The sequence below is a fragment of the Mustela nigripes genome, chromosome 3 (assembly GCF_022355385.1).
Source record: "Mustela nigripes isolate SB6536 chromosome 3, MUSNIG.SB6536, whole genome shotgun sequence".
Lineage (NCBI taxonomy): Eukaryota > Metazoa > Chordata > Mammalia > Carnivora > Mustelidae > Mustela > Mustela nigripes.
The window spans coordinates 20,837,845-20,862,120 of NC_081559.1; the positions used below are offsets into that span (position 1 = coordinate 20,837,845).

Here is a 24,276-nt window from a genome sequence, read left to right on the forward strand (position 1 = left end):
ACCTAGGCACCCCAATAATATATTTTTTTAAAGATTTTATTTATTTATTTGATAGAGAGAGATCACAGTAGACAGAGAGTCAGGCAGAGAGAGAGAGGGAAGCAGGTTCCCCGCTGAGCAGAGAGCCCGATTCAGGACTCGATTCCAGGACCCTGAGATCATGACCTGAGCCAAAGGCAGCGGCTTAACCCACTGAGCCACCCAGGCGCACCTACAAATAATATTTTATGTTTAAGATATTATGATAAAACATAATACTATGTTTTATGTTTAATATTTTTATTTATGTTTATGATATGTAAGTACCTACCGGAATGGATTATTATTTAATTTTAATTATTTAATTTAATAATTAATTTAATTATTTAATTTTAATGGTTAAATCATCTCAAATAGACAACAATCTGCCAATGGAAAACTCAGAACGTAGGTTTCCAGATTTCTCACTGCCACCAAAAGGAGGCAGCTGGAAGTAAGAGGACTCCTCGTGACCTGCTTCAATGCAAGGTCATGAGGGTGCCCAGCCACCTTGAAACTGCAGAATACATGAATTCCCCTTTCCTGAAAACTCAAGAATATATATTTACTTCTGGACATACAGAGCCAGTGGAGGTTTATGCCAGAAAAATAAAGGAGTCTATGTCTGAATTGTCAAAACCCTTCATTATAAAACTCCTAATTGAGAAGTGCAGAACAAATACAAAAGTTGGTCTCTTACTGCCACTAACACTCAAAGTGTGAGACTCTGCATTCAAAAGCAATAATAACCTTGAGTTTTTCAGCTTCGTTGTCATTGTTTAGTTATAGGGAGATGGAGGTCTGACATTGATTTTGCATTATTGCAGCCGGCTACTCAACCAGCTAATAGTATGTATATCCGAGCACTCATGTTGAACATATTAATGAAACACTTTTCTTTATGCTGCATTGTACTTTGGGAAGGTGTGGGTGGGCACCTCTGCTGCCATTAAAAATCAATTTTCTTTTGCTATGAATTCTTATTCACGAGTGCCAATTTCTCTTTAAAGAGAGCTAAATGAGCCAATGGAAATGATACTCTCATGAGAAGTCCTCTTCTGACCTCCCCTACCAGGTTATGCTTGCTGCAGTAAATCCTACTACTGTCCTTAGTCTGTGTGACTTTGGCTGATGTCTCCCAAGGGTATTAGATCCAAAGAATGGCTGGATATAGCACATTCAGCTATTTTTCAGGTAAGTTACACAAAATCCATTGAAAAGGCTCTGTGACTTTGCTCTCCAAGTGAGCCGTAGGCAACATATGCTCATTTGTTTTCTATTGATTTTGTTCTTACTTTTGGAATTTGTTTCACTGGGTGGTGTCTAATAATATGCAACAATATTAATTCAAGGCATGTGCTAAAAAAGCAGAGCAGAGCAGAGCAGAAGGCACTTCATGTAGAAGGATAGGCCCAAACACTTCAGTCTGCAAAGCGGCACGAGGTAGACAAGTACGGTCACCTACAAATCAGACATCATCCCACGGCACAGTGCCTTTTATGTTTATACACTTAAACATGCGCTCTGGCCAATGTTGCCCTTGTTTGTGGAGGCCAGAAAATTGCAGACAGAATAAAAAACCAGAGGGGGAGCCCCGATGTTCTCCCCCTGGCCAGGAGAGTCACCAAGCGCATTTCTCAGTTTTACCATCTTCACCTCTTACCTGCATCAGGAAGTAATAAATTCCTGCCAGGCCATGAGCGGCCCCCACGTAATATTCTTGGTACCACTCATACATCAGTGGAGTCTTTGCTGTGAAGTTTCTCTTTCTGGCTAGGGTTTCTCCAGAGGTTAAGACTGTTTCACAAATCTATAGGGAGAAAACCAATCAAATAATGAGAATCAAATAAAAATCTTCCCGCTGGAGGTAAGGAATTTTTGCTAAGAGGTATGGAGAACATGGTGAATCAGACGGGATCTTCTGGCCACAGACGGGCACAGTTTAATTCCACACTCAGAAAGCAGGGCTGCCTGTATTCCGCTTAAAAGAGGGAGATACAGAAATTCTGAACTCTTTACTAGAGCTTGTGAGAATTCACTTGACAGAGGAAAGCATGAATTCCTTCAGGCACGAAAGGAGACATCTCCATCTGGGAGGTGAAACCTGGCCTCAAATGGAGACGGCTGGGCCTCTTGCTCCCCAGTCACTCTCTAAGTGTTTCCAACAGCACTCAGCCTGACGCTGTCGGCTCTCTGATCCCACCTGACCTTTAGAAGCCAACACACACACCTTCCTTCTACCTGGGGTACGCTAACTGCAGAACCAAAACTGAGAGTTCAGGCAGATAACAACTGGGATCCTATCAAAACTCCAAAAAGCACAAAAATGTGGTACCTGCTGAATATGGCTTTGAGGAATCTTTTCCACGCCGAAGTTCTTATTCACAAAGAGAAGAGCATAGATGTAGCCCATTCGTCCATAGAGCACTTCATTTGGAGCATGAAGGTCAATCTTATTTAGGTGAATTAGCCTTGCAATAAAAATACATGTCTAAGATAACTTGGAAGGGACTGGGTAGTGGGAGATACTTGAAATGGTACATTTAAAAAATACACACACACAAAAATATATATTTAGGTATTATCATTAAATTATTATTTTATTTTTTTAAGATTTTATTTTAAAGATTTTATTTATTTGAGAGAGAGAGAGAGTGAGAGAGAGCTGGGTAAGTGGCAGAGGGTGAGGGAGATACAGACTCCCTGTTGAGCAGGGAGTCGGATGTGGGGCTCGATCCCAGAACCCTAGGATCATGACCTGAGGCGAAGGCAGACGCTTAACCGACTGAGCCACCCAGGCTCCCCACTATTACAGTTAAACACTTTAAATATATTAAAATTAATTTATACATAAAAGGCAAATATTTTCATACATTTGTATTATAAATTATATTTGTATTATAAATTATATTCCATACATTAAGTGGGCTGAGACAGACTGCAAAGGGTAAATTAACTCTCAACCACATTTTTCTTCAGGTCACAATGGAACTGACAAATTCGAAGACTAAGAGTAGGCATGTGTGGCCGTGGTTAAATGGCTCCTCCCTAGCTCCTTCTGGAGGTGTGCGCTAAGACCAGCAGCAGGGGTCAGAGGAACTAAAAACTGCTGCCCGATACAGCATTTAGTCTGGAGAAACCACTCTGTCAACTCAACGGGTCATCTAGTTCCGTAAAATGAAAAGCCTGCAGCACCCCAGTTACCTCCTTTGTTGGTTTATTTCTTAATGTGCCCTTAGGCCTACATGAAATGTCTGTATGGTAGCCTGATCTACCCTAAAACAGGCAAACGGCACAGAGGTATCAGTCAGCCTCCCCTGTCTGCCTAGTCTCCCCCTTCCAGTCCTCCTTTTCAGAAATAACCATGGTTACCAAATTCTCGGACGCTCCTAGGATTACTTTATGCACATGTAAGCAATAATATGCACATCTATAAAAAAAATCTCTCTCCAGATGTTCTGTGGCTTGCTGTGCAACAACATGTCTTGACAAACATTCTATACTAGAGTAGTCTCATTCTTTATCATAGCTGCATAGTATTCCATCGAATGGCTATATTATAATTTATTAATTCTCTATTGACAGACTCAGTTCAGCTTTTCAGAAAGAGTTGTTTTTGGTTTTGGCTCCAGGTCGGCTGGTGTAGGCATACCCCAGCCTGCCTCTCCTGGTAAGCGCAGCTCTAAGACCTGGAGAGAGTGCACAGAGCAGCTGTGTAAGGACTCCAAACTGTGAACAGTAGCAGGCAGAGTGGGGATGACCAGAATTTGAAGCACCACCAAACCAGTGTTGAGTCTACCATATTTTCACATATGATATTCTCCTGGCTTGAATTCAGAACAGCCCCAAACCTGGAAGTGGGCACCAAAGGCTGAAAGAGACAGTCCTGGAAGAAGCCCTTTAGTTCTGTCTCAAGAAAGAATGAGAAAGGGAATTCCTAATGTCAGAGAGAGTGGGTAAAGTCCTGTAGTTTTCTTTATGTTTCCTTGTCTTCTCTGTTTTCTCACACCCCGGGCCACAAGCAATCTCCTGGTCGGACCAGAAATGAAGGTGAGGAGCCCACAGAAGCCCAGTCTCTGAGGGAGGGACCCTTTCTCACAGATTGGAGCAGCTGTGGTCCCAGAAGGGTAGGGTGAACCCTCACTGCTTCACTTCTTTCTTGCTCCCCCATCATTTGGCTCCAGAAATACAGGCACAGCTGTGGGAATACTTGGCAGAGTGGGGTAACCAAAGCCCCAGGTTTCTCCTCAGAGAACCAACATGGAAGCCCCAGGAAACCAGAAAGCAGTTGAGGTTCACAGGGAAATGACGTCAGGAAAGCAACCATATCTGCAGTCTAAACTCAAAAGAATGAACTTTTCTTTTTTGAGGATGGGGGTGGGGTGGGGAGGGTGTACGAAAGTAAATATGGTAAGTAGGGAAAATGACTTTGTTATTTGGATTTTTTTTTTTTTAGAAAGAAGGTCATTGATGTAAGTTACTGTTTTTTTTTTTTTTTAAAGAATTTTTATTTATTTATTTGACAGAGAGAGATCACAAGTAGGCAGAAAGGTAGGCAGAGAGAGAAAGGGAAGCAGGCTCCCCACCGAGAGAGCCCGACGCGGGGCTTGATCCCAGGACCCCGAGATCATGACCTGAGCTGAAGGCAGCGGCTCAACCCACTGAGCCACCCAGGTGCCCCTGGATTTTTATCATACAAAATTTTGAAAGCACATCCCAATTATGTCTGAATTATCCTACATATTCAATGTGAGACCATTTAAGCTACTAAAACAATGTAATTTTTGGTGAGGCTTGACAAAAATGACTCTAGCATACTGGAAAAGTATGAGGGAAGAGCCAGAGAATTTCAGGAAAAGAGCAGTAATGAGAGGACATCAGCCCTTCCAAATAATGGCTTCTTCGTCAGGTAGCTTAGGACACTAAACACACTACCTGATGACGAAGCCATTATTTGGCTGTAAAATACTCTTGTTGTCTATGTGGTAATTTACTTTCACTGTAGTAAGTATAAACAGTGCCTGTGCATGTACTTCATCTAACTTTAGTTTAGGCACTAGGAATTGTAAGCATATAAGCCCTATGATAAATGCGTGAAGTATCCAAAATCACACCCTTGGGGTGACTGGTTATATCCAAGTGTTCTTATCAGGAATCGCCATTCAGAGGCACCTGGCACTTCAATTAACTTTATCAAAATCTACACCAGAGGATTTGGTGATAAAAAGAGTTAAAAAACGTTAACAGGTGGCTTTTTGTTGGTTGAATGAGTGGTGAAGATAGGTGGAAAGTTTGGGAATGGGTACAGGCTCTACTACATATTTGATGAATAAGACCTAATAAGATTGTCTGGGCACAGTGTGGTTTTCTCTGAGCCACAAGAACAGGGCAGGAAACTACTTGTGTGTGTTTATATGGGTCTATCTTCTTCTTAATCAATGTCTGTACACTTGGTTTATTTGGGAGAATTTGGTCCACTGCTTGTGTTTCATTTTAACATACTCAGTGTTAAGGTTAGAGCTGATGGGTTGGATAGCTCCAACGGCTCATCTCTGGAGGCCACTAACAGCTACAAAAAAACAAAAACAAAGAGGCAGACAAAAACCTAACAAGTGCTGCCACCAGCCTATAGCCAACAGGTACAGGGAAGAGCATCCGGACTCACAGGAAAGGGTCCTTGTGAAAGAGCAGACGGTTCCCCTCTCCCAACCCTCCCCTCCCCTTCCGTAAGCCTGTGTGGAGGGGAAGGGAACACTCACAACTTAAAATTTAAAAGCCGTCATTTAATAACCAGAATGAGATGATTTCAGTGACTGAGCAGGGCTAACAGTTATGAAACAGATTGAGAAAAAGTTGTAAAAGTATACTTAAGGGAATTTACCCCCTGTCAGAAAAGAGAGGTGTGAAAAAGCAAGGCGGGTTGCAGTTACTGACCAAGTTCTATTACTCCTCAACAAATGGAGGCATCGCATCAAATTGGTTAAATACGCATGGTTTTTCTTCTATAAATATAAGCATTAAACTCACGATGGAACAGTGGTTATTTTAGGAATAGGGACACGGTGGCTAAAGGTTACTTTTCGTTCTCTTGTATACTTTGAGTTTTTCCCCAATGTCAACAGGCTGTCTGGATGGTAGAATTCTGGGCCATTTTGTTTTTTGCTTCAATATCATACATCATCACACATATACACACACCCTTAACATTTTTAAAGACCTTAAAAACATTTATGAAAAAAAATTCTATTTTTGTCTCGTGCCAGAAATGGCAGCTCCTTAATGTTGAGATGTTAAGAAAGTCTTTTTACTAGATACAAACTCAACTGTTGTAGGAAACAGAAGGAATAGTTCAGAGTTTTGATTTCAGAATTTATTATCAAGTTTAAACATCTATCAAATTGCATAGATTTTACATATAAAAAAGCACTTTACTTTTGTAAAGGGATTGAATTATTCAAAAAGAAAAATTCCCGTGAATTTTTTAAACAAATGGCTCTAAGGAAGGAACAATTATCGCATGACTCCAAAAATGTTCTCACCTAAATGTGCTTGAGCCACACTTCCTTTATTTGCTAATCTTACTGATCCTGTTACCCCTAGGTGGCGATATGTAATTAGCATTTCAATTATTTTGCAGCTGAACTCATTTGCTTCTGGGAAGTTTCAAGTAGATAGCAAATAGTTTTCAAATACTTGAAAATGAAGTATTGCTTAGAGCATCTTGTTAAAATAAAATGTTTACAGTTTAGGGTAAGAAAGGAAGCATTCCCTTTTCTTCTGGAATTGAATTCAAGTCATTAAAACTCCTGAGCTGGGTCTAAAAGGTCCTAAAAGGTAGGACATGGAAATGCAGGTTTTAAATGCTATGTTCTCAAGATAAAGTGAAGAAATGATAGCATTTGTAAATCATAATGGTTATTTTATGTGCTTTCAAAAACTCTCAAAGCCAGAAGCACATCGCTGCAGTTCCATTTGTTTTGCTACGCTGATATTAATAGCAACCTATCTTCAGAAGAGACAGGACACTGAAATGTCACTGAAGGAAGAATGGAGACCTATAAAATCAGGACAGTTCTTTCCACTCCTAGCAGTAATTCCCCAGGGTGTTACTGCGGAGGGGAGTTTTTACCTTGTATCATCTAAAAATTTGTAACTTTTGGTAAGAAGTTCTTTTCTTACTCATCACGCTACAAAAGAGAGTTGACACTTTCTGACCAAAAGCCAGCTAGCTCTTCGTCATTCTGAATAGTGGCCCCACAGCACTAGATCTGTCGGGTTGGTGACTTAGCGGGGTATTGTAAATAGGCCACGCTCTCTTTGAGTAGGGGCACCAACTCTCTCTGTGCAGAAGGAAGGTGAAAACGAACACGGTAGAAGTCAAACAGCAGGAAAAATTAGTGCCATTCATTCTCTTCCTAGCCACCTGCCCTGGCCATCTATAGGACATATCGAATATGAACAGACACACTCGCACACACACTCCTTTTGGGGGAGGCAGAGACTCCTCCAAAAAACTGTAAATGTTCTCTCCATACTGGGTACAACTTGGGGATTTTATACATTTGGAAGCCCAAAGATTCCCAGGGTCCTAAAGTTAAGAGTCCCAACCTTAGGGAAACATTGACTTCTTTGATCTCTAAAACTCGAAATTAGGAATCTGAAAGACTACTCTATTAAGAAACCATAGGAAAGGTAAGCTGAAAAATGACATTGGTGGTGGAGCACAGCACAGATGCTACATAGAAAATTGAGGGTCTCTGATATGTCCAAAGGCCTATGTGATACATGAGAGAAGGTTCAGTAAAAAAATAAAACCACCAAGTAGGTTTATTAACTATCAGATGACATCAAATCATTTCAATTGAGTTGCAAAGGCTTGGAGATTTTTCCCTTAAAAGGGAGGAGTTGTGAAAGCGATTTACACATAATTCCTTTATTCTTCCTGTTCTGCCATAAACTCTAGAAATCTGAAAAATCAAAACTGTGGCCATGAGTGGCCTATTTTCCTCTCATTATCTGTATTCTATATGCTTAATCTTAACACATCTACTGGATATAAATAAAATACTGGTGAAACACTGTAAAAGTGTTTAAAAAGATATAAATAACAAAAACTTTTATTATCGAGGTATCAAAAAAATTTTAGTTAACTTTTAAGAGTATTTTATAATAAACCAATATTAACATATGGTATTATGCCCCAAAGCTGGTTTCTTACAACAGTAGGCCCTAAAATGTCATGAGGAAAAAGGCTGTCTACTTGACGAGTCTGGAAAATTCCACTCCCTAGAGTCGCTGGACTTTGCCCAAGTACCAAAAGCTGGTGAAGATTCTGTGCAGCCAGTAAAGGTGTATATTTTACTCTGCTAAGTAGTATTTCCCCAATCTGAATACACAAATCTTGTTTTCATTTTTCACACAGCTAACTATTACCATCTGGCTATACGCAAGCTGAGAAAGGCTGGCATTACAAACACTAGGACCACTACGGGCTTATTTTTGATACTTAAGAGTGACTCAATGAATAAAAGACTTCCTTCTGAGCCTCTAAAGCAGATGTGTGGCTAATGGTTTTTAAACTGGCTACAAAGAAACAGAAAGGAAGCTTCTGTGCTGCAAATTTAGATGGTATATGCACTTGTCAAAGCTCAACAAATATAAAACCTGGACAGCTCATTGTGTGTAAACTTGGCGTCAAAAGAAGAAAACTAAACAGATACTGACCTCTAGTAAATGATATACATGCCTTTACTATTTAGAAGGAAGGGTACTGATGTCTGCAATTCACTCTGAAATGCATCCCTTGCCCCAAAAGGGTTAATAATGGAGAGATGGATTAGATACATAATAAAGTAAGTATAGGAGATGATAGTGGTAGAATCTATGTGGGTAGGTATACAGGTATTCATTGTTGTTTCAACATTTCTGTATGTTTGAAATTTTTCATAATAAAATTTTGAGGGGGAGAAAGAACTCCATAGTTATTAGAATTTTAGACCAAATTAATGAAATACACACCACTGCACACTGTAAAATTAACCAAAGGTCCTCCACAAACAAAATCAGTGATGAAAATGCATTCTAATAGTAATTTGTAAGAAAAAGTAGTGGGAATCACAAACCATGGTCAAATCAAAACCATGGAGACAATCACTGATTAAAATGCTGCCGGACTCAATTAAAAAATGGGTGAAAGACCTTAACAGACACTTCACCAAAGAAGCAATACTGATGTCAAGGAATATATAAAAAGATGCTCCAAGTCATTCGTCATCAGGAAAATCCAAATTAAAACAACGAGATACCACTACACATCTACTAGAATGGCCAGAATCTGCAACCCTGGCAAGGATGTGGAGCACGAGGTACTTTCAGTCATTGCTAGCAGGAATGCAAAATGGTACAACCACTTCAGAAGACAGTTTGGCAATTCTTACGAAACTAAACGTACTCTTATAATATGATCCAGCAATTGTGCTCCTTGATAATTACCCAAAGGAACTGTAAAGGTCTGCACAAAGCCCTAAGAATTGGATGTTTATATTAGCTTTTTTCATAAGTGCCAAAACTTGAAAGCAGCCAAGATGTCCTTCAGTAGGTGAATGGATAAACTATGGTCCATCCAGACAATGGAATACTACTCAGTGCTAAAAAGAATGAGCTATCACACCATGAAAAGACATGGAGGGGCCCTAAATACATATTACTCAGTGAAAGAAACCAATCTGAAAAGACTACATATTGTAATGTTTCCAACTATTTTGGAAAAGGCAAAACTATGGAGACAGTAAAATGACCAACAGTTGCCAGGGGTCAGGGAACAGGGAAGAGGAATTAGCAGGTGCAGCACAGTGAATTTTGGGGGCAGAGAAACTATCCCATATGATAATATAATGATGGATACATGTCACTATGCATTCATCCAAATCCAGGGAAAGCACAACACCAAGATGTAACTAATGTAACTAATATAAACTATGGACTTTGGGTGATAAGGATATGTCAGTGAATGCCCATCCTCTGTAACAAGTGTACCACACCAGTGGGGAATGCTCATACTGGGGGAGGCTAGGCATGTGTGGAGGGTAGTGGGTATGTGAGAAATCTCTATACCTGCCTCTCAATTTTTCTGCAAACTGAAAATTTCTCTAAAAAGTAACGTCCACGAAACAACAAAACACAGCCAGAAACCTTTGTTGGAATTGAAAGTCTCTGTGTGTGGACACACTCAGTGGGAGCCTAACAGCCCTGTGTGCAGAGTTGCATGGCTGCCAGATTTCCTAACAGAATTCTTCGTGCTCAATAAACTCTAGTAAAATAATAATTGTAGTTTATTAGTATGCAAGTTTAGTAATTCTTCATAATTCGCAAGCTTCTAGTGGGCTGACCCGATCTCTATTAAAAATAAATTTTTGGATTTTCCTGTTATTTGCCCGTGGGAAAAACAATTTTGAATCATTTGTAGTCCATGACGGGGTCTCCCCCAGCCCACCGCAGGAAATGAACCACATTTTTCAAATTACTGATCTTGGATAACAGCTCCTTGGATTATAATCCCAGGATTAGACTTCTGATCTCATTTTTATTATTAAACTGATGTCTGATCTGGTGTGTGTCAGTGTCATTACATCTTACAATATAATAGGGACTATAATGGTTGTTCCTTAACTACCCTGGAATGATGTGTGATGTGAGCAAATGACAGTAGTAAGACCTATCGCTGAGGGAAAAGTAACTTCACTCAAATGTTCTTTTTGCTAACACAAGCAGAATGAATGTGAAATGATGTCTAGATAATAATCCTCAAAAAGATACATGATTACCGGGTGATGCAGTCTTCTGCCTGCTTCTCATTGTTCATCTTGTGGTACACGACAGCGCCCACAGCCAGGGGGCCTGCATCCCCGCAGAGGAAGGTGATGGACCGCTTGCTCAGACTGTTCAGACTTTGCTTTACATAGCCATGTGCCATCTGGAGGTAAGCGGGGTCCCCGAACACATCATAGAGATGTAAGTAAAGCAGAGCGATACCTGAGAAGCAAAAAGAAAATAACGTAAAGATGAGGAACGGGCTGTTGACTGTATTAGTTTGGTTTGCTGCCAACTCAGCAGTGTTGATTGTTGATAAACAATAAAACACAAACGTAAACTATCGAAGTTCAGATGACTTTAGTTCTAGACACAGCTTTATTATCAAGCAGCTCCAAGAACCAGACACAGGCACTTGTTCTGTTTCCTCATCATTACAACCATAAATAACAGGCACTCTGAGACCCTGGAAGAACGCTAACGTAAATTTATTATTAATCCTTGTCCCACTCTGTTGTGTGCTAACGTATCATACTTGATGGTTACATGACAGGTTATGAAAACCATGGTTCTAAACAGTCACCTGTTTATTTAACAAATAATCATTTACTTACCAAAAAGTAGTATTTGTTTTTGTGAGCTAAAAAAAAAAAATTCAAAGTCTGGGGAGTGAAAACTCAACTTCTCCTTATAAAGAAGTTAAGTTTTTGAGTGAGAAGGTAGGTAGAGTAACCAAATTCCCTACTCCAGTATCATTCCAGGCAGATTATAAGAGAACTACTAAGTTATGTGAGATCTGAGAAAATAAATTTCTCCCTAATTTTTTTTCTCTGCCAGGGACCCAGCCACTTTAGGAATTATACTGTAAAAACTGCCAATGACTTTTGCTTTGGGCTGTACTCGATTTGCTTCTTATCTGCTCTTGAAGCCTGCTATATACATATAATTGAGGCGTTGTCTGAATGTCCTTATTCCGAAAGGCTGTTACAGTAGATAGAGCCTTCTCTCTGAACCTGACTGATCTCCGGGCAGACTCAAAGATGTGGAGTAGGGAACCTGCCCGCCTGCAGCATTTCCGGAAACTCATTTCTCCCCTTAAAGTACATTTTCCATCTCATTTACCATTTTTAGAAGATACAGAGCCTCTGTTTAAATCTAAATTAATAGAGCCCATCTCTTCATGGATTTCAGTGCAGTAAAAATGCAGTCTGCAAAATTACTTTTCACTGTACTGAGGACAGTTTTAAATTTAGATAGTTTTCTCATTTTGCATGGGTAATCTCCAAAGCTTTGTGCTACAGACAATTCAATTGCACATGTATATTAAGGCCAAATTTTCATTCCCTGCCAAAGTTAATAACCTTGTCTGCTCTTTCAAAGTGGCTTGGTGTTAGTAATTCCACAAGCTGATGATCAGACCTACCAGTGCTGAAGGTCTGTAGACATAAGTGTACAAAAACCACGTGTACAAGAAAAAAAAAAAAAAAAAAAACCTAAAACCTCCTTTTCACAAATGATCAATGTCAAGAGCTTCTTCTCCAATTAGGTTCTTAAATGGCTTCATCTCCATCCATCCCAGGCATCTGCTGGCAATCTGTTTAAATTGTTACCCTTTCATTTTGGCCTCCTATTCCCATTGCTGCCTGAACTCCCCTAATTAAGTTCTGTAAGCACCACAGCCAGATAATGACATGACTGAGGTCTGAGAAAATACAAAGTGATTAAATACAAGCCCAATGATTGCTTTCCTTTTCAGACCTTTGTCTCTCATTATCAACAATTCCTCATGGCCTAAATCTTTAACAAACAAAACCCATTAAAGTTTGCAGTTGTAAGGCTGGATGGATTTCTCAGGACAACCAGGTAGTCATTTGTCCAGTCCTCAATATTTCATTTAGATGAAAAACTTTTTTTTTTTCTTTTTGATCAGCAGAGAATTATCTTTCCAGCTTCTGGCATTGCATAACCTCAGATTCTGGTTCTCTCCTTTGTCTCATTCTGGGCCTGAGTGTCCATATATTTTGATTAAGCAATCTAATGCACCTTGCAGTTTATGGTCTCTACTTCCCGACACAAAACACCCATGATGAAAAGGTGTTCAAGTGAGCAGTGCTGCTGCCAATTTGAAAATACTTCCTGGACAAGCCTACCAGAAATCAGTCTAGGTCCAGGGTATAAGACAAAACATGGGAATCAAAGACATTTAATGCCTCACCAATACTGGATATCCCATATGCCCTAATAGCAAAGTGGGGGAATTACATGTAGCTAGAAATCTTGAACCTAATCCTTATGCTGTTCCAACCCTTAGCAATATTCATGCATAAAACATCACCTTTGCATAAATACCAAATGCCGCGAGGTAACTGGTGAGGTGGGAAATACAGACATAACCTCAAGGGCTCGGCAGGGAAAACTCCCCTAGTCCCCTTACGTATACTTGCAGCCCTGGCCTCAGTCTACGCTTTAAAAACTCTTTTCAAAGAGCCTTGGTGGCTTAGTTAAGTCTCTGCCTTTACCCCAGGTCATGATCCTGGGGTCCTGGCATCAACTCCCACATCAGGCTCCCTGCTCAGTGGGGAGCCAGCTTCTCTCTCTCCCTCTGGGGCTCCCCCTATCTGTGTTCTTTCTCTCTCAAATAAATAAATAAAATCTTTAAAAAATGATTTAACAAACCTTTTCAAATGTAGTTTTTATCAAAATAAATTTGTTCTTCATGGAAAAAGTCAAATAGTACTACAAGGCTTACTATGCTTCTCATCCACCAAAATACTAATATGCCTCTAGGGAAGGGCCAGGTTTGGGAGGGAAGAGTTACAGCTGCATCCATTCATAAACTCATTATCAAGTAGGATTCCAGTCTCCAAAGGACATTTAACATAATGAGAAAGAACACTGTATTGGCTTCCAGGATAACAACCATCAAAACTGGTCCTGACAGGACTCAGCACAGAATGATGTATGGGGTTTAATCTTTTTAATGCTTCCTTTTTTTAATCACAGGATATGCTTAACAGAGTATCCTTAACTTAAGGATATCCTTAACAGAGTATCCTTAACAGAGTATTCTGGGCTTAAATTTGAGTAGTGGATAAAATGTCCTTCTATATTATTTGCTAAGCAAAAGGTAGGATAAAGGAGATTCACTTCCTCCTTCTACCCTTTCACATTTTCTTCCAGAATAGAAAAGACTGGAGTGAGATTTAAGTTTTGATTGCATTTAATTGTAAATACATGCTCCAAATCGTTTTAGGTCTTGGGATTATTCTATTAAAAGAAAAAAGAAACCCACTCTTCCCCTCTTCTAAATCTGGAGGGATTTTGACATTTTTATTGACATAAAATTGATTCTATTTCTTAGATGGTTCACTCTATGATAACTACTGTGATTATGTTATGAAAACGAATGCTTTTTTGGGTCTGAATTTTACTGTCTTGTTAGATTTGCTCATATATATGGTTTAAACTTATTGACATATTCTAAATGGGAAAATAATCCATATGAAGAGAGATATACTGAGAAATGAGTAAAGCAAAATCTAATCCATTATTTGCCCATTAATCCCTAACTCATTAAAGATGACCAATAAAGCATTTGGGTAACTAACTCTGTTAACTAATGAGTACTCTCCTTCAGGAATAAGAGATTATTCCTACTCTGGTTGGTTGTACTTCATTTCCTAAAGGGTAGAGGAAAGTTGTAATAGGTATACTGCCTCTATTTTACATCCAAATTCAGATTTAACATCAGAAAAAAATGATCAAATACCTTTTAGAATCAAGCATGTTAGGTCAGTAAACGTTTTAGAAATGCCATGTTCATTCTGTGCTTATTCACAGCTTTGGAGACTGGTTTGGTGGAGAAAGAATGGACAGAGGTGGACAGAGTATCCTCTCCCTCCCAGGGGGCAAAAATACACCATCAAGGAGAAGGTATGGATGGGTGTAGACCAAAAGAGGAAGCTGAAACAGAGCCTGTGCACAGTACTCTCAGGAAGTGCAATCAGTCCTCTGAGCAAGTCCATGTGGATGGGAAGGCTAGGGGATGACATGGTTAACAAAGATAGACTCCCTGGAGGCTCAAATTATTAAAAGCCAGACACAGAACTTTAGGCTTGATGCTACTCTATGATTGGTTTATGTAAAGGAGTGGTATTCCCAAAAAGCCTTTTTTTTTTTTTTTTTTTTTAAAGTAGGTTCCATACCCAGTTTGGAGCCCAATGTGGGACTTGAACTCATGACCCTGAAATTAAGACGGAACTGAAATCAAGATTTGGACACTTCACCAATGGAGCTACCCAGGTGCCCTAAAAAGCAGCTTTCAAAGATAACCCTATGGGTTAGTCCAGTTCTTCCAAGAAGGGCCTTTATTAGGGAATCCTAGAGGGGTACCACATGAAGAGTGCTACATGGCCTTACACCAGCAACTAGAGGGTTTAGCTTGGAAGTGACACATGCCACTACCCCTCCAGCCCCCGAACTAGAAGAGGTCACCTCACCTAATGACACTGAAGTTGAGAGGTTTAACCTCTCAGAGTCCAGAAAGAGAGGGGCACCAGACGTGGGTGAGCACTAGACGTCTAAGACAGGGCCTGGCCGTGGGGAAGAGGCAGAGAGGATTGAGACATTCATCAGACATCCAAGGAGAGAGAGAGCACGCAAGTAGGCAGCTGGATGCACCTGGAGTTTAGGGAAGAGAGGACAAATGTCCTCCAAAGGTGTGGGGAGTGATGTGACTCCTGGAGTAATCACTGATTCTCTGATGTACTTCAGGAGCAAGTGGACTGGAAGACTCATCAATCCAATGTAAGTAGGGGTTGCTTTTAATAAAAACAACAACAAAAAAAACACCTCCTTTTTGGTCTGAGAGGCCAGAAGAAACCCAGACATATATTATCTGATCTTACAACTCCCAGAGCTGGTTTGGTTGCTTACAACTGTGGTGTCTAATAAGACAGTTTCTAATCATAAGTTTCTAGGAAACGGAGTTAATTAAAAGCAAGCAACATTTAAAAATTCAGTTTCTCAGTCACACTAGCCACATTTCAATGCTCAAACAGCTACATGTGGGTAGTGGCTGGTGTAATGGACAAGAAAATAACATCTCTATCACAGTGGAACATTCTAAGGCCGGCACTGCTCTGAATACCAGAGATCGATGTCATTGTGCATGAGAATTTTGGGAAGTGTGGCACTGCCCCCACAGTTCATCCTAGAAATCTGTTTTTGAAATGTTGACAACTAATTTACTTCAAAGAAAAAAAAAATGATACCATGAGGACTGAAGAAAACTTTGCTGTAATAGGAATCTGTCCTGGTTTTTAGCATGAAAGCTATGAACTAGATTTTTCTACTCTGTCTCCTTCTGTAGCTCTTACTCTGGGAAGGGAGGGTAAACTGCTTAGGGACACTTCTAAATCTGCAATTTCCTTACTCAGCTACTTATCCCCAGTAGTACTATAAATATAGCCAGCTGTTGAGGAGTAATTAATACTAAGCCTTTGAATTTCCGAGTTCATTAGTCCTATTCATCTTGACCAATCAAGACCTTCGCACATCTCAAATGTATGTGGACATGATAAAAATCTCCACAGATGTATGAACTCTAAAAAACACTTGTCTATAATTCTGCACTTTAGAGATTATTCCTCAATAGTGTTCTTTTATAACCAGTCTGCACTGATGTAAGAACCTTTGCCATGGTAGTTTCTCTCTGCAAAGTACTTCCTTGCAGATTGGGGTCTTTTAAAGATTCTCTTTGTGCACCCTGGTAGGAAAAGTCACGCTCAGACTGAAATACCACTGGCATCACTGGAGGTACCCAACTAACACCCAAGAACAGGTCTCAATACTTTTGAGTGATATGTAGATAGGAACTCCCTAAAAAGGTGATGGGTTGTTTCAAATAAACTTCTCCCTAGTTAAAACTTTGAAAGCTTATCAATACCATATTTTTTCCCTTTCAGATTTATGAAAATAAAAGTGACCAGAAATTCTCTAGTTAACCCTATACAGTATGATCACCTGTCTTTCTCTGTCAGGTTGGTACTTTTTCGTACTTTGTAATGGTTTCTTAATTTTGTGTCTGACTAAGTGCATTTTTATTTTTTCAAAAAAATTACACTTGTCTAGGGGCACCTGGGTAGCTCAGTCGGCTAAACTCCCGATTTTGGCTCAGGTAATGATCTCAGGGTCCTGAGATGAGCTCCCACATCAGGCTCTGTGCTCAGCAGGGAGTCTACTTGGGATTCTCTCTCTCCCCCTCCCTATCTCCCTCTCTGTAAACAAAACAAAACAAGACAAAACTACAGTCGTCTTTAGGGCAGGATTCCCATTCCCAGTCACTGTGGTTACTGTGCACAGAGCTGTCCAAAAAGCCTGTATGTCAACACTGCCCAGAGCAGCATATCTGCTCAGCTGTCCGCTTAAAGCCAAGCAGCACAGCTTGCAGTCCACTGACAGCTGCTGTTCTCCAAATACCCGAGTACAGGTGATATGGGGAGAAAATCAGCTGTGACTCCGCACCAATAATTATTGTCCCAAGCAAAGAAGTAGAAAAGAGGGCAGACGAGCACTCAGAAGATGCGTCTTTTCTCTTTTTTATGTATTTCCAGAGCTGACTGTCCAATAGGAAAAACACTTAAAAAAGAGGAGACCTCACAGTTTCCTCCCCCTTCCTTTAGTGCCCTGCCTCGTAACTGTCAAAATGGTAAGTGCCCTTAGTCTCTTATTCAGCCCGCCATTCACAGGTGATAAATCTTTCAACAGAGTCATCACTAAAGGCTCAGGCTCAGGGATCAATGCCTGGGATTGAAGCCACCAGTCACTCACTGTGTGTGTGTTTTTTTTTTTTACCTCATTTACGAAACCTCTCTGTGCCTAAGCATGTTCACCTATGAAATAGCTACTCCATAGTTACTGTGAATCATGCTGATTATTACAAGTCCCTAGCACATAGTAACTACTCGATAAACACCCAACCCCATCAGAATGATTTTCCAGCATTGAATCAGTCGCTTTGTCCTATCTCTAATGCCTGAATGAAAAGGACAGAAAGAAGAGAGGGAAGCATAGTCTTCGCATGTTCCTGCCTCTCTCCACCCTTGCTGGCTCCTCTGACTAGAAAAATGTTCTCTATACATGTGCCATCTGGCCCTTCTCTTGAGCTTTCTGGGAGTTGTCTGACTTTAGGTGTTCCCTCTTCTCTCTTTTTCTCATGTAGTAATCTATATTTGTACTATCTAGATGCTCTGTTTGAGGAGGTTAAGTTCAAGTCAGGCAGCAAAAAAGAAACCCATTTTACAACTATGTCTAAACGAGAGGCTCTCTATTCAGCTTTATCAAGTAGAAAGTGATATTATAAACCTTCTCTAATTTTTGAGTTCATTTTTCAACTGGATCAGAAGTCAAGGCAAAGAGATGTGATGGACTCTTCTACATCCTAAGACGTATGAAATGAGTTGAATTCCACTCTTTCCTCATTCCACTTAGTTTGCTTTATTGTTTTTAGTTTGTATAGGTGGTATACTATAGAACAGTAATTGCAGAACACTCTCCCTTCATTTGTTCATTCGTTCATTCATTCATTCATTCATTCATCCATCCATTAGGTAAATATGTATTAAGCACCAACTATGGGTCTGGCATTGTGTTAAGTGCTCGAGTTACTGGAATAAAAAAATGACAAAGCCCCAGCCTCCTTGTTGTTGTCTGTAAAAGACAAATTGCTTAGGTATCATTTCTTCTGATCCATCAACATTTTCTTCCTGCTCTCAGTGTTTCACCCAAGCACACTGCTAGCATTTAAACCCTAAGCTGTTTCAAGCCTGTATCTAAGTCACTCAAGATAACCTACAATACAATGACATCAACCCCAGAGAAAGCGCAGTCTGCAAGAAAGTGCTCTGGCTGGTCTCTACCTAGTGGTCACTCTGAAGGGCTCTAATGAACCCAGTGGAGATCCACACCCTTTATTCCTTCCGTTTGCCCTGACAGCTCTGGCTGGAATGCGTATGTGCTTCTTACGAAGGTGAAGGACACAGGACTAGGGCTTAAATTAAACATTGAAATGCTGGCTCAGATTGAAGAGCTACGTAATAAAAAGATCAAATTGCAAAGAAAAGATACCTGGCCAGAGTGATTCCTTTCAAATAAGTCTGGTATCAGCAGAAACTAAGTCCCACATGCTAAAGCTGTAGCTCAAAGGCTATACATTTGGCAGATCAGAGGAAGAGCATCTTGAAACACTTTAATGACTTGCATTTAGAGCGCAAGTTAATATTACCCGAGGGATTATGCTGCATATCCTCTTATTTAAAATGTTATCTAATACTTGAAAAGAGGAAATATATGCTGATCTTAGCCTCATTAACTTTGTGAGTTGGTTATAGAAGATTGGGTTACGTCTTTTAGAACTAAAGCCCCTAGAGTCCTGTGTGTATTTTTTTTTTTTTTTTTGAGTGTGAGCGGATCATTTCCCTTAGGAATCATCACAGTTAAGAGTGGGGAAAAAATGAAATTAAATGAGGGCCAGCACTTTCTCTCGTTCTGTCTTAAAGACACTAGTGAGATCAGTTATCCTTTGGGTTTACTTACCTTTTCTCCTATGTTATCTGCAAGGGCAGCAATCTTTCCTCTCAAACGCTTATTTCTAACACGAGAATACTTCATCTAGTCATTTAATTCTTTATAATAACAATTTCTCACCAGTGTTTTGTAATTTCTATTTTACAAGCCATTTTAGAATTTTTTTCTTCCTGGAACCTAGAGCTACCTGGAACAAAACCCAGAGCAGCCCAAAGGCAGGGGCTGTGAGGCTCTCTGGTGAGTCCCAACAGATTCCCAAACACCAATTAGGACTACTCGGTAGCTGGCCATTGGGTTTGATCTTAAGAGACCTCCACTCCGGTTTTTTTTTTGCACTGTCTGCTGCTATGTGCATGACATAAAGAACACTTCTTGATGGAGCATCTGAAGAACCAGAATGTTTGCCCTGCTTCCCAAGCTGGGAGTGCATCCTATAAAGAACTGGTAAATCTACCAGGAAAGGATTATGGCTGAGAATGAATAATTCAGTACTTATTGTTGTCATATGTTATACATCAGTATCATGATGCATTACACTTCAATGTACTAAATTTTATAAAAGAGGATTTCAGTGAAAAGAACTGGGCCTGTTCATTTCCAATATCGCTTATTAACAGCTGTAAGAGCTACTGATTGTTTTCAGTCTATGGGTAATACTTCATACGCAAAGATCCTCAACAAGCCTTTTCAAATACAAGCAATTATGAGGACAAGCTTCTGTTTTGGCCCACTTAATTTTCTATCTTGAAACCACGCTGAATATATTAATTCAGGATTAGGAAGCAGGAAGCAACTTCTGTAGCAGAATGCTAGAGATTTCATTCTTCTGGCTGCAAATGCCCATAAATCTTTCCAGGGTTTACTTTACATCCAATCCCAAATAACTTCTTCCTATAGACTTTTAAATAGTAATTACTCTTACCAAACTCATGCTTCCCACTTTCTTTCATCTAATTTTTTTCTAAAACACTTAAAACTGACTAGTCATTAGCCACTTCTAAAATGTATGTACAGCATGGTATCATCACGTTATCACTGCTCAACTCACTCCGTCTTACGGTTATGTGTAGACCTTTTTCACTTATCAAATGTATGGAGTGAACCCAGATGTAGATGTGGAGAGTAGATATACACATGAGGGCACACATTCTCATGGGGGAAAGACCAGGCTTCTAAAGATAACACTTGTAGCATTGATTCCTAACTTTCTCACTTACTGGCTCTGTAACCTTCCATACGTACTCAGCCTAGTTTTGCTTCAGTTTTCTCATCTCTGAAATGGGGATACAAATAGTATCCATGCCGTAGAGTAGTTCTGAGATTTAGGTTAGCTAATTAATGCAAAGCACTTAGAATGGTGTCTGGCATAGGACATTAGTTACTGAGGCACATGCACATACACTCTGGCTCCTGTCATTCAAATGCTGATCCTACCAACATTTTATTAATAGCAATCACTTTTAATCTTTACGCCTGTCCTTTACCAGTAAAATGATCAAGAACTGCATATTGATGATCCTCATTCCCTTGGGAACCAAAATTTACTCAATATATTTTACTATTAAAATTATTGAATTCTTGTTTCTGAACATCAGTAATAATTTGTTAATTCTCAATTACTGTCTGCAAAATTGATTATTCACAATACTTCATTCCTGGATAAGCATGAGACTCCAGAGTGATTTTATTACCGTAACTGCCTCCCTGGCCAATACGAGATGGCTGCGAGGTTTGAAAAATTCTCCCCTCCCCCCTTTCCTAGGGTCAAGGCATTTTATCCCTCTGTTGTGAATTAAAAAAGGTAGAAGCTGTAAAACTGCACTGACAACCCACAGGAGTGAATACGTAGGCTTTAGTGAAAATGACATCTGAACCCTATTACAAGCCTGTGTTAACTGTTCTTCTCACCGTTATATCCTGTCAATAAAAACCAAGATAATTTCAGCTGTAAAATAGTTCGTAAAGTGAAATACTTTCTAAAGCAGTGATTTGCTTCTTCTAAATTTTTATTTAAACCTATATACATTCCCCTTACCAATAAAAATCACATACACAGTACTTTCTATGGTATATAAAACATAGGTATATGGTATTATGGTATACATAACATAGGTACAGAAATTCTAGTAAATCTCGTCACTATTAGTTTCAATTTTTCCTGAAAAGACAGAAAATGGAAAAAATGTAATTTTTTCAATAGTCCAATATTTCAATTTTAAGTAACGTGAGTCTCCCTAGAAACAGAGAACAGGCAAAATATTGCTTAGGAAATTTCAAAATATTGTATAGGCAAAACTTCCCCCAGATGGACAGACATTTAGATGGAAAAAATTAAGGATTGAAAGAATTAAGGCTCATTGTCCAAATGTCTTGTGCAAACACAGGAATAAAAAAAAAGTATCACTTCTCCTGTTACACAGGACTTACAGCAGAGGTTGCTAGGTCTTATCCCCACATCCACTTAACCCCAGGGAACAGACTACATTTACTATCCTTCCTTGCTAACAGGTGTGACCATGTGACTATGTTCTAGCCAATGAGATGTAAGTAGAATTGAAATGTTGAGTGGGCCTTCCAGGAAGTCTTTTAAAAGGGGAGGAATGCGTTCTTTTTGCCTCTTTTTCCTTCTGCAGCCTGAAAAGCTGATGTAATGTATGACTCTTCAGCAGCTATTTGGCCAGGAGGTAGAAGTCAGTGGCTGAGGGATAATGGAGCAGAAAGACAGGAACCTGGGTTCCTACTGACATCCTAAGGACACTGTATCAACCCTGAACTACACTGGCCTTCTGCTACATAAAAGAAAAATAAACTTCTATTTTATTGTCACTGTAATTTTGATTTTTTGGCATATATGCAGCAGAACCTAACCCTATCCTAAATTCTAATTCTACCTGAATGAGCATTAACTATCAGATCATACTTCAATTGGGGAATGAAACTTAACAAAAGAGGATGGTATTTAAAGTTCTAATTAATAATAATCATGAAGTTTTCTTATACAAACTACATAGTGATAACTTGCAAAAGCTTTCATTGTATACTGACAACAAATGCTCAAGAACTACCAATTTTTGTTGTTGTTTTTTTAAAGATTTTATTTACTCATGTGACAAAGAGAGATCACAAGTAGGCAGAGAGGCAGGCAGAGAGAGAGAAGAGGAAGCAGGCGCCCTGCTGAGCAGAGAGCTGGATATGGGACTCGATCTCAGGATCCTCAGCCAAAGGCAGAGGCTTAACCCACTGAGCCACCCAGGCGCCCCAAGAACTATCCATGTTGAAGAAGGTGATCAAGTTCTAAAGGTTTTCTACAATAAATGTTTCCCAAAATAATATAATTTTGGACAAGCTAGCAACAAGAGCAAACAAATTAATATTTATAAAAATACGATGTTAACTTTGGTGAACAAAGTTAAAGAAATGGAATCCTTTTCTAAAAGGTATCACTCTTTGAAGATAATACGGGGAACACACGCACAGGATACAAATCTGCACATAATTATGTAAACACTGCCTTGACACACAGCAGCAAGTATTTCTACTGTGTTAAAATGTTTATGAATGTATTTTCTGGCAATAAAATTGTAATAATAAAGACACCATACTTGGTAAGATATAATAAAGGGAGGAGAAGGTATTGACATGATTTTATGTGTCAAATTAGCTTTAGTTTCTTATGCAACTCAGAGTTTCATGCTATTTAGACTGTCTAAACACTGGCAGGGGAAGAAAAGCATTTTGCTTGTGAAAACACTGGAGGAGACAGTCCATTTTATGTGGGAATAATGGCTTTTTAACAGTGCTCAATTAAGAGACATCAGGACCCCTGCCTCAAAAGCCATTAGCAAATTTATCTGGCAGATTTTAAGCTACATCATAAAACAATCTAAACTGCTTAGTATGCCAATTGGCCTAAGATGCCTGACATATAAGCTGCTGTTGGGAGCCAGCAATGAGTATCATAAATACTTAAAGATAAAAAGTTGAAGGATACCGGCATTCAAAGGAGACGACACTGTTAACTCACACTGCCAAAAAATTTAAACACACTTGCATTTTGTTTTGGAGTCTAATTTCTTTTCTATTTCCATTTCTACTCAACCTTTAGTTTCTCAAATAGTCCTGGCAGTAGAGGCCTGATGGATGGTTTTTCCGAACATTGTCAAACTATTAATTTAAAACTGAAGTCAATCCCCACTTCTTTCCCCCTAAAGCAAGGTACCTTATAATCTTATAATATGTAATAATATAAACTCATCTGAATGAGTAAATAGGATAGAGGTTTAATTCACTCTTTTTATAGACAGGAAATTGAATCTAGCCATCTGTTTCAGTATCTTTTTTTTTTTTTGGCCAGGAATAACAAAATAATAGAAACTCCAATTGTATTAGGAAAAGATCTGTAAGTCTGGTCTTTAAACAATGTGGAAATCAAGAGGAAAGCTAAATAACTATGGACTGTACTTGTGCTATTTTGTTCAAATTCTCATGATTTTAAGTAGAGAATAGCAATGTTCATTTAAATGACAACTGTTGTTATAACTTTCTTTTTTCGTTTTTTTTAAAGATTTTATTTATTTATTTGAGAGAGAGAGAGTATGAGAAGGGGAGGGTCAGAGGGAGAAGCAGACTCCCTGCCAAGCAGGGAGCCTGATGCGGGACTTGATCCTGGGACTCCAGGATCATGACCTGAGCCGAAGGCAGTCGCTCAACCAACTGAGCCACCCAGGCGCCCTATAACTTTCTTCTTGAAGCAAAATACTTTCACATTTATTCTCAGCTTTAACATATCTTTTTTTTTTTTTAAGATTTTATTTATTTATTTGACAGAGAGATCACAAGAAGGCAGAAAGGCAGGTAGAGAAA

The 24,276-nt window shown here is 39.4% G+C and overlaps 1 protein-coding gene across 6 annotated transcripts in view; it reads right to left on the minus strand.

Annotated features, from left to right (window-relative positions):
* The window catches only part of LANCL1 (LanC like glutathione S-transferase 1), a 38,861-nt gene that overhangs the window by 9,055 nt on the left and 5,530 nt on the right, over positions 1-24,276 (minus strand). For all 6 annotated transcript variants that reach the window (XM_059393409.1, XM_059393411.1, XM_059393412.1 and 3 more), the window contains 3 exons: positions 10,842-11,049; positions 2,354-2,489; positions 1,682-1,828 (listed from right to left, as the gene is read on the minus strand). In XM_059393409.1, the coding sequence (XP_059249392.1) occupies positions 1,682-1,828; positions 2,354-2,489; positions 10,842-11,049 (491 nt within the window). The remainder of the gene's footprint in view (positions 1-1,681; positions 1,829-2,353; positions 2,490-10,841; positions 11,050-24,276) is intronic.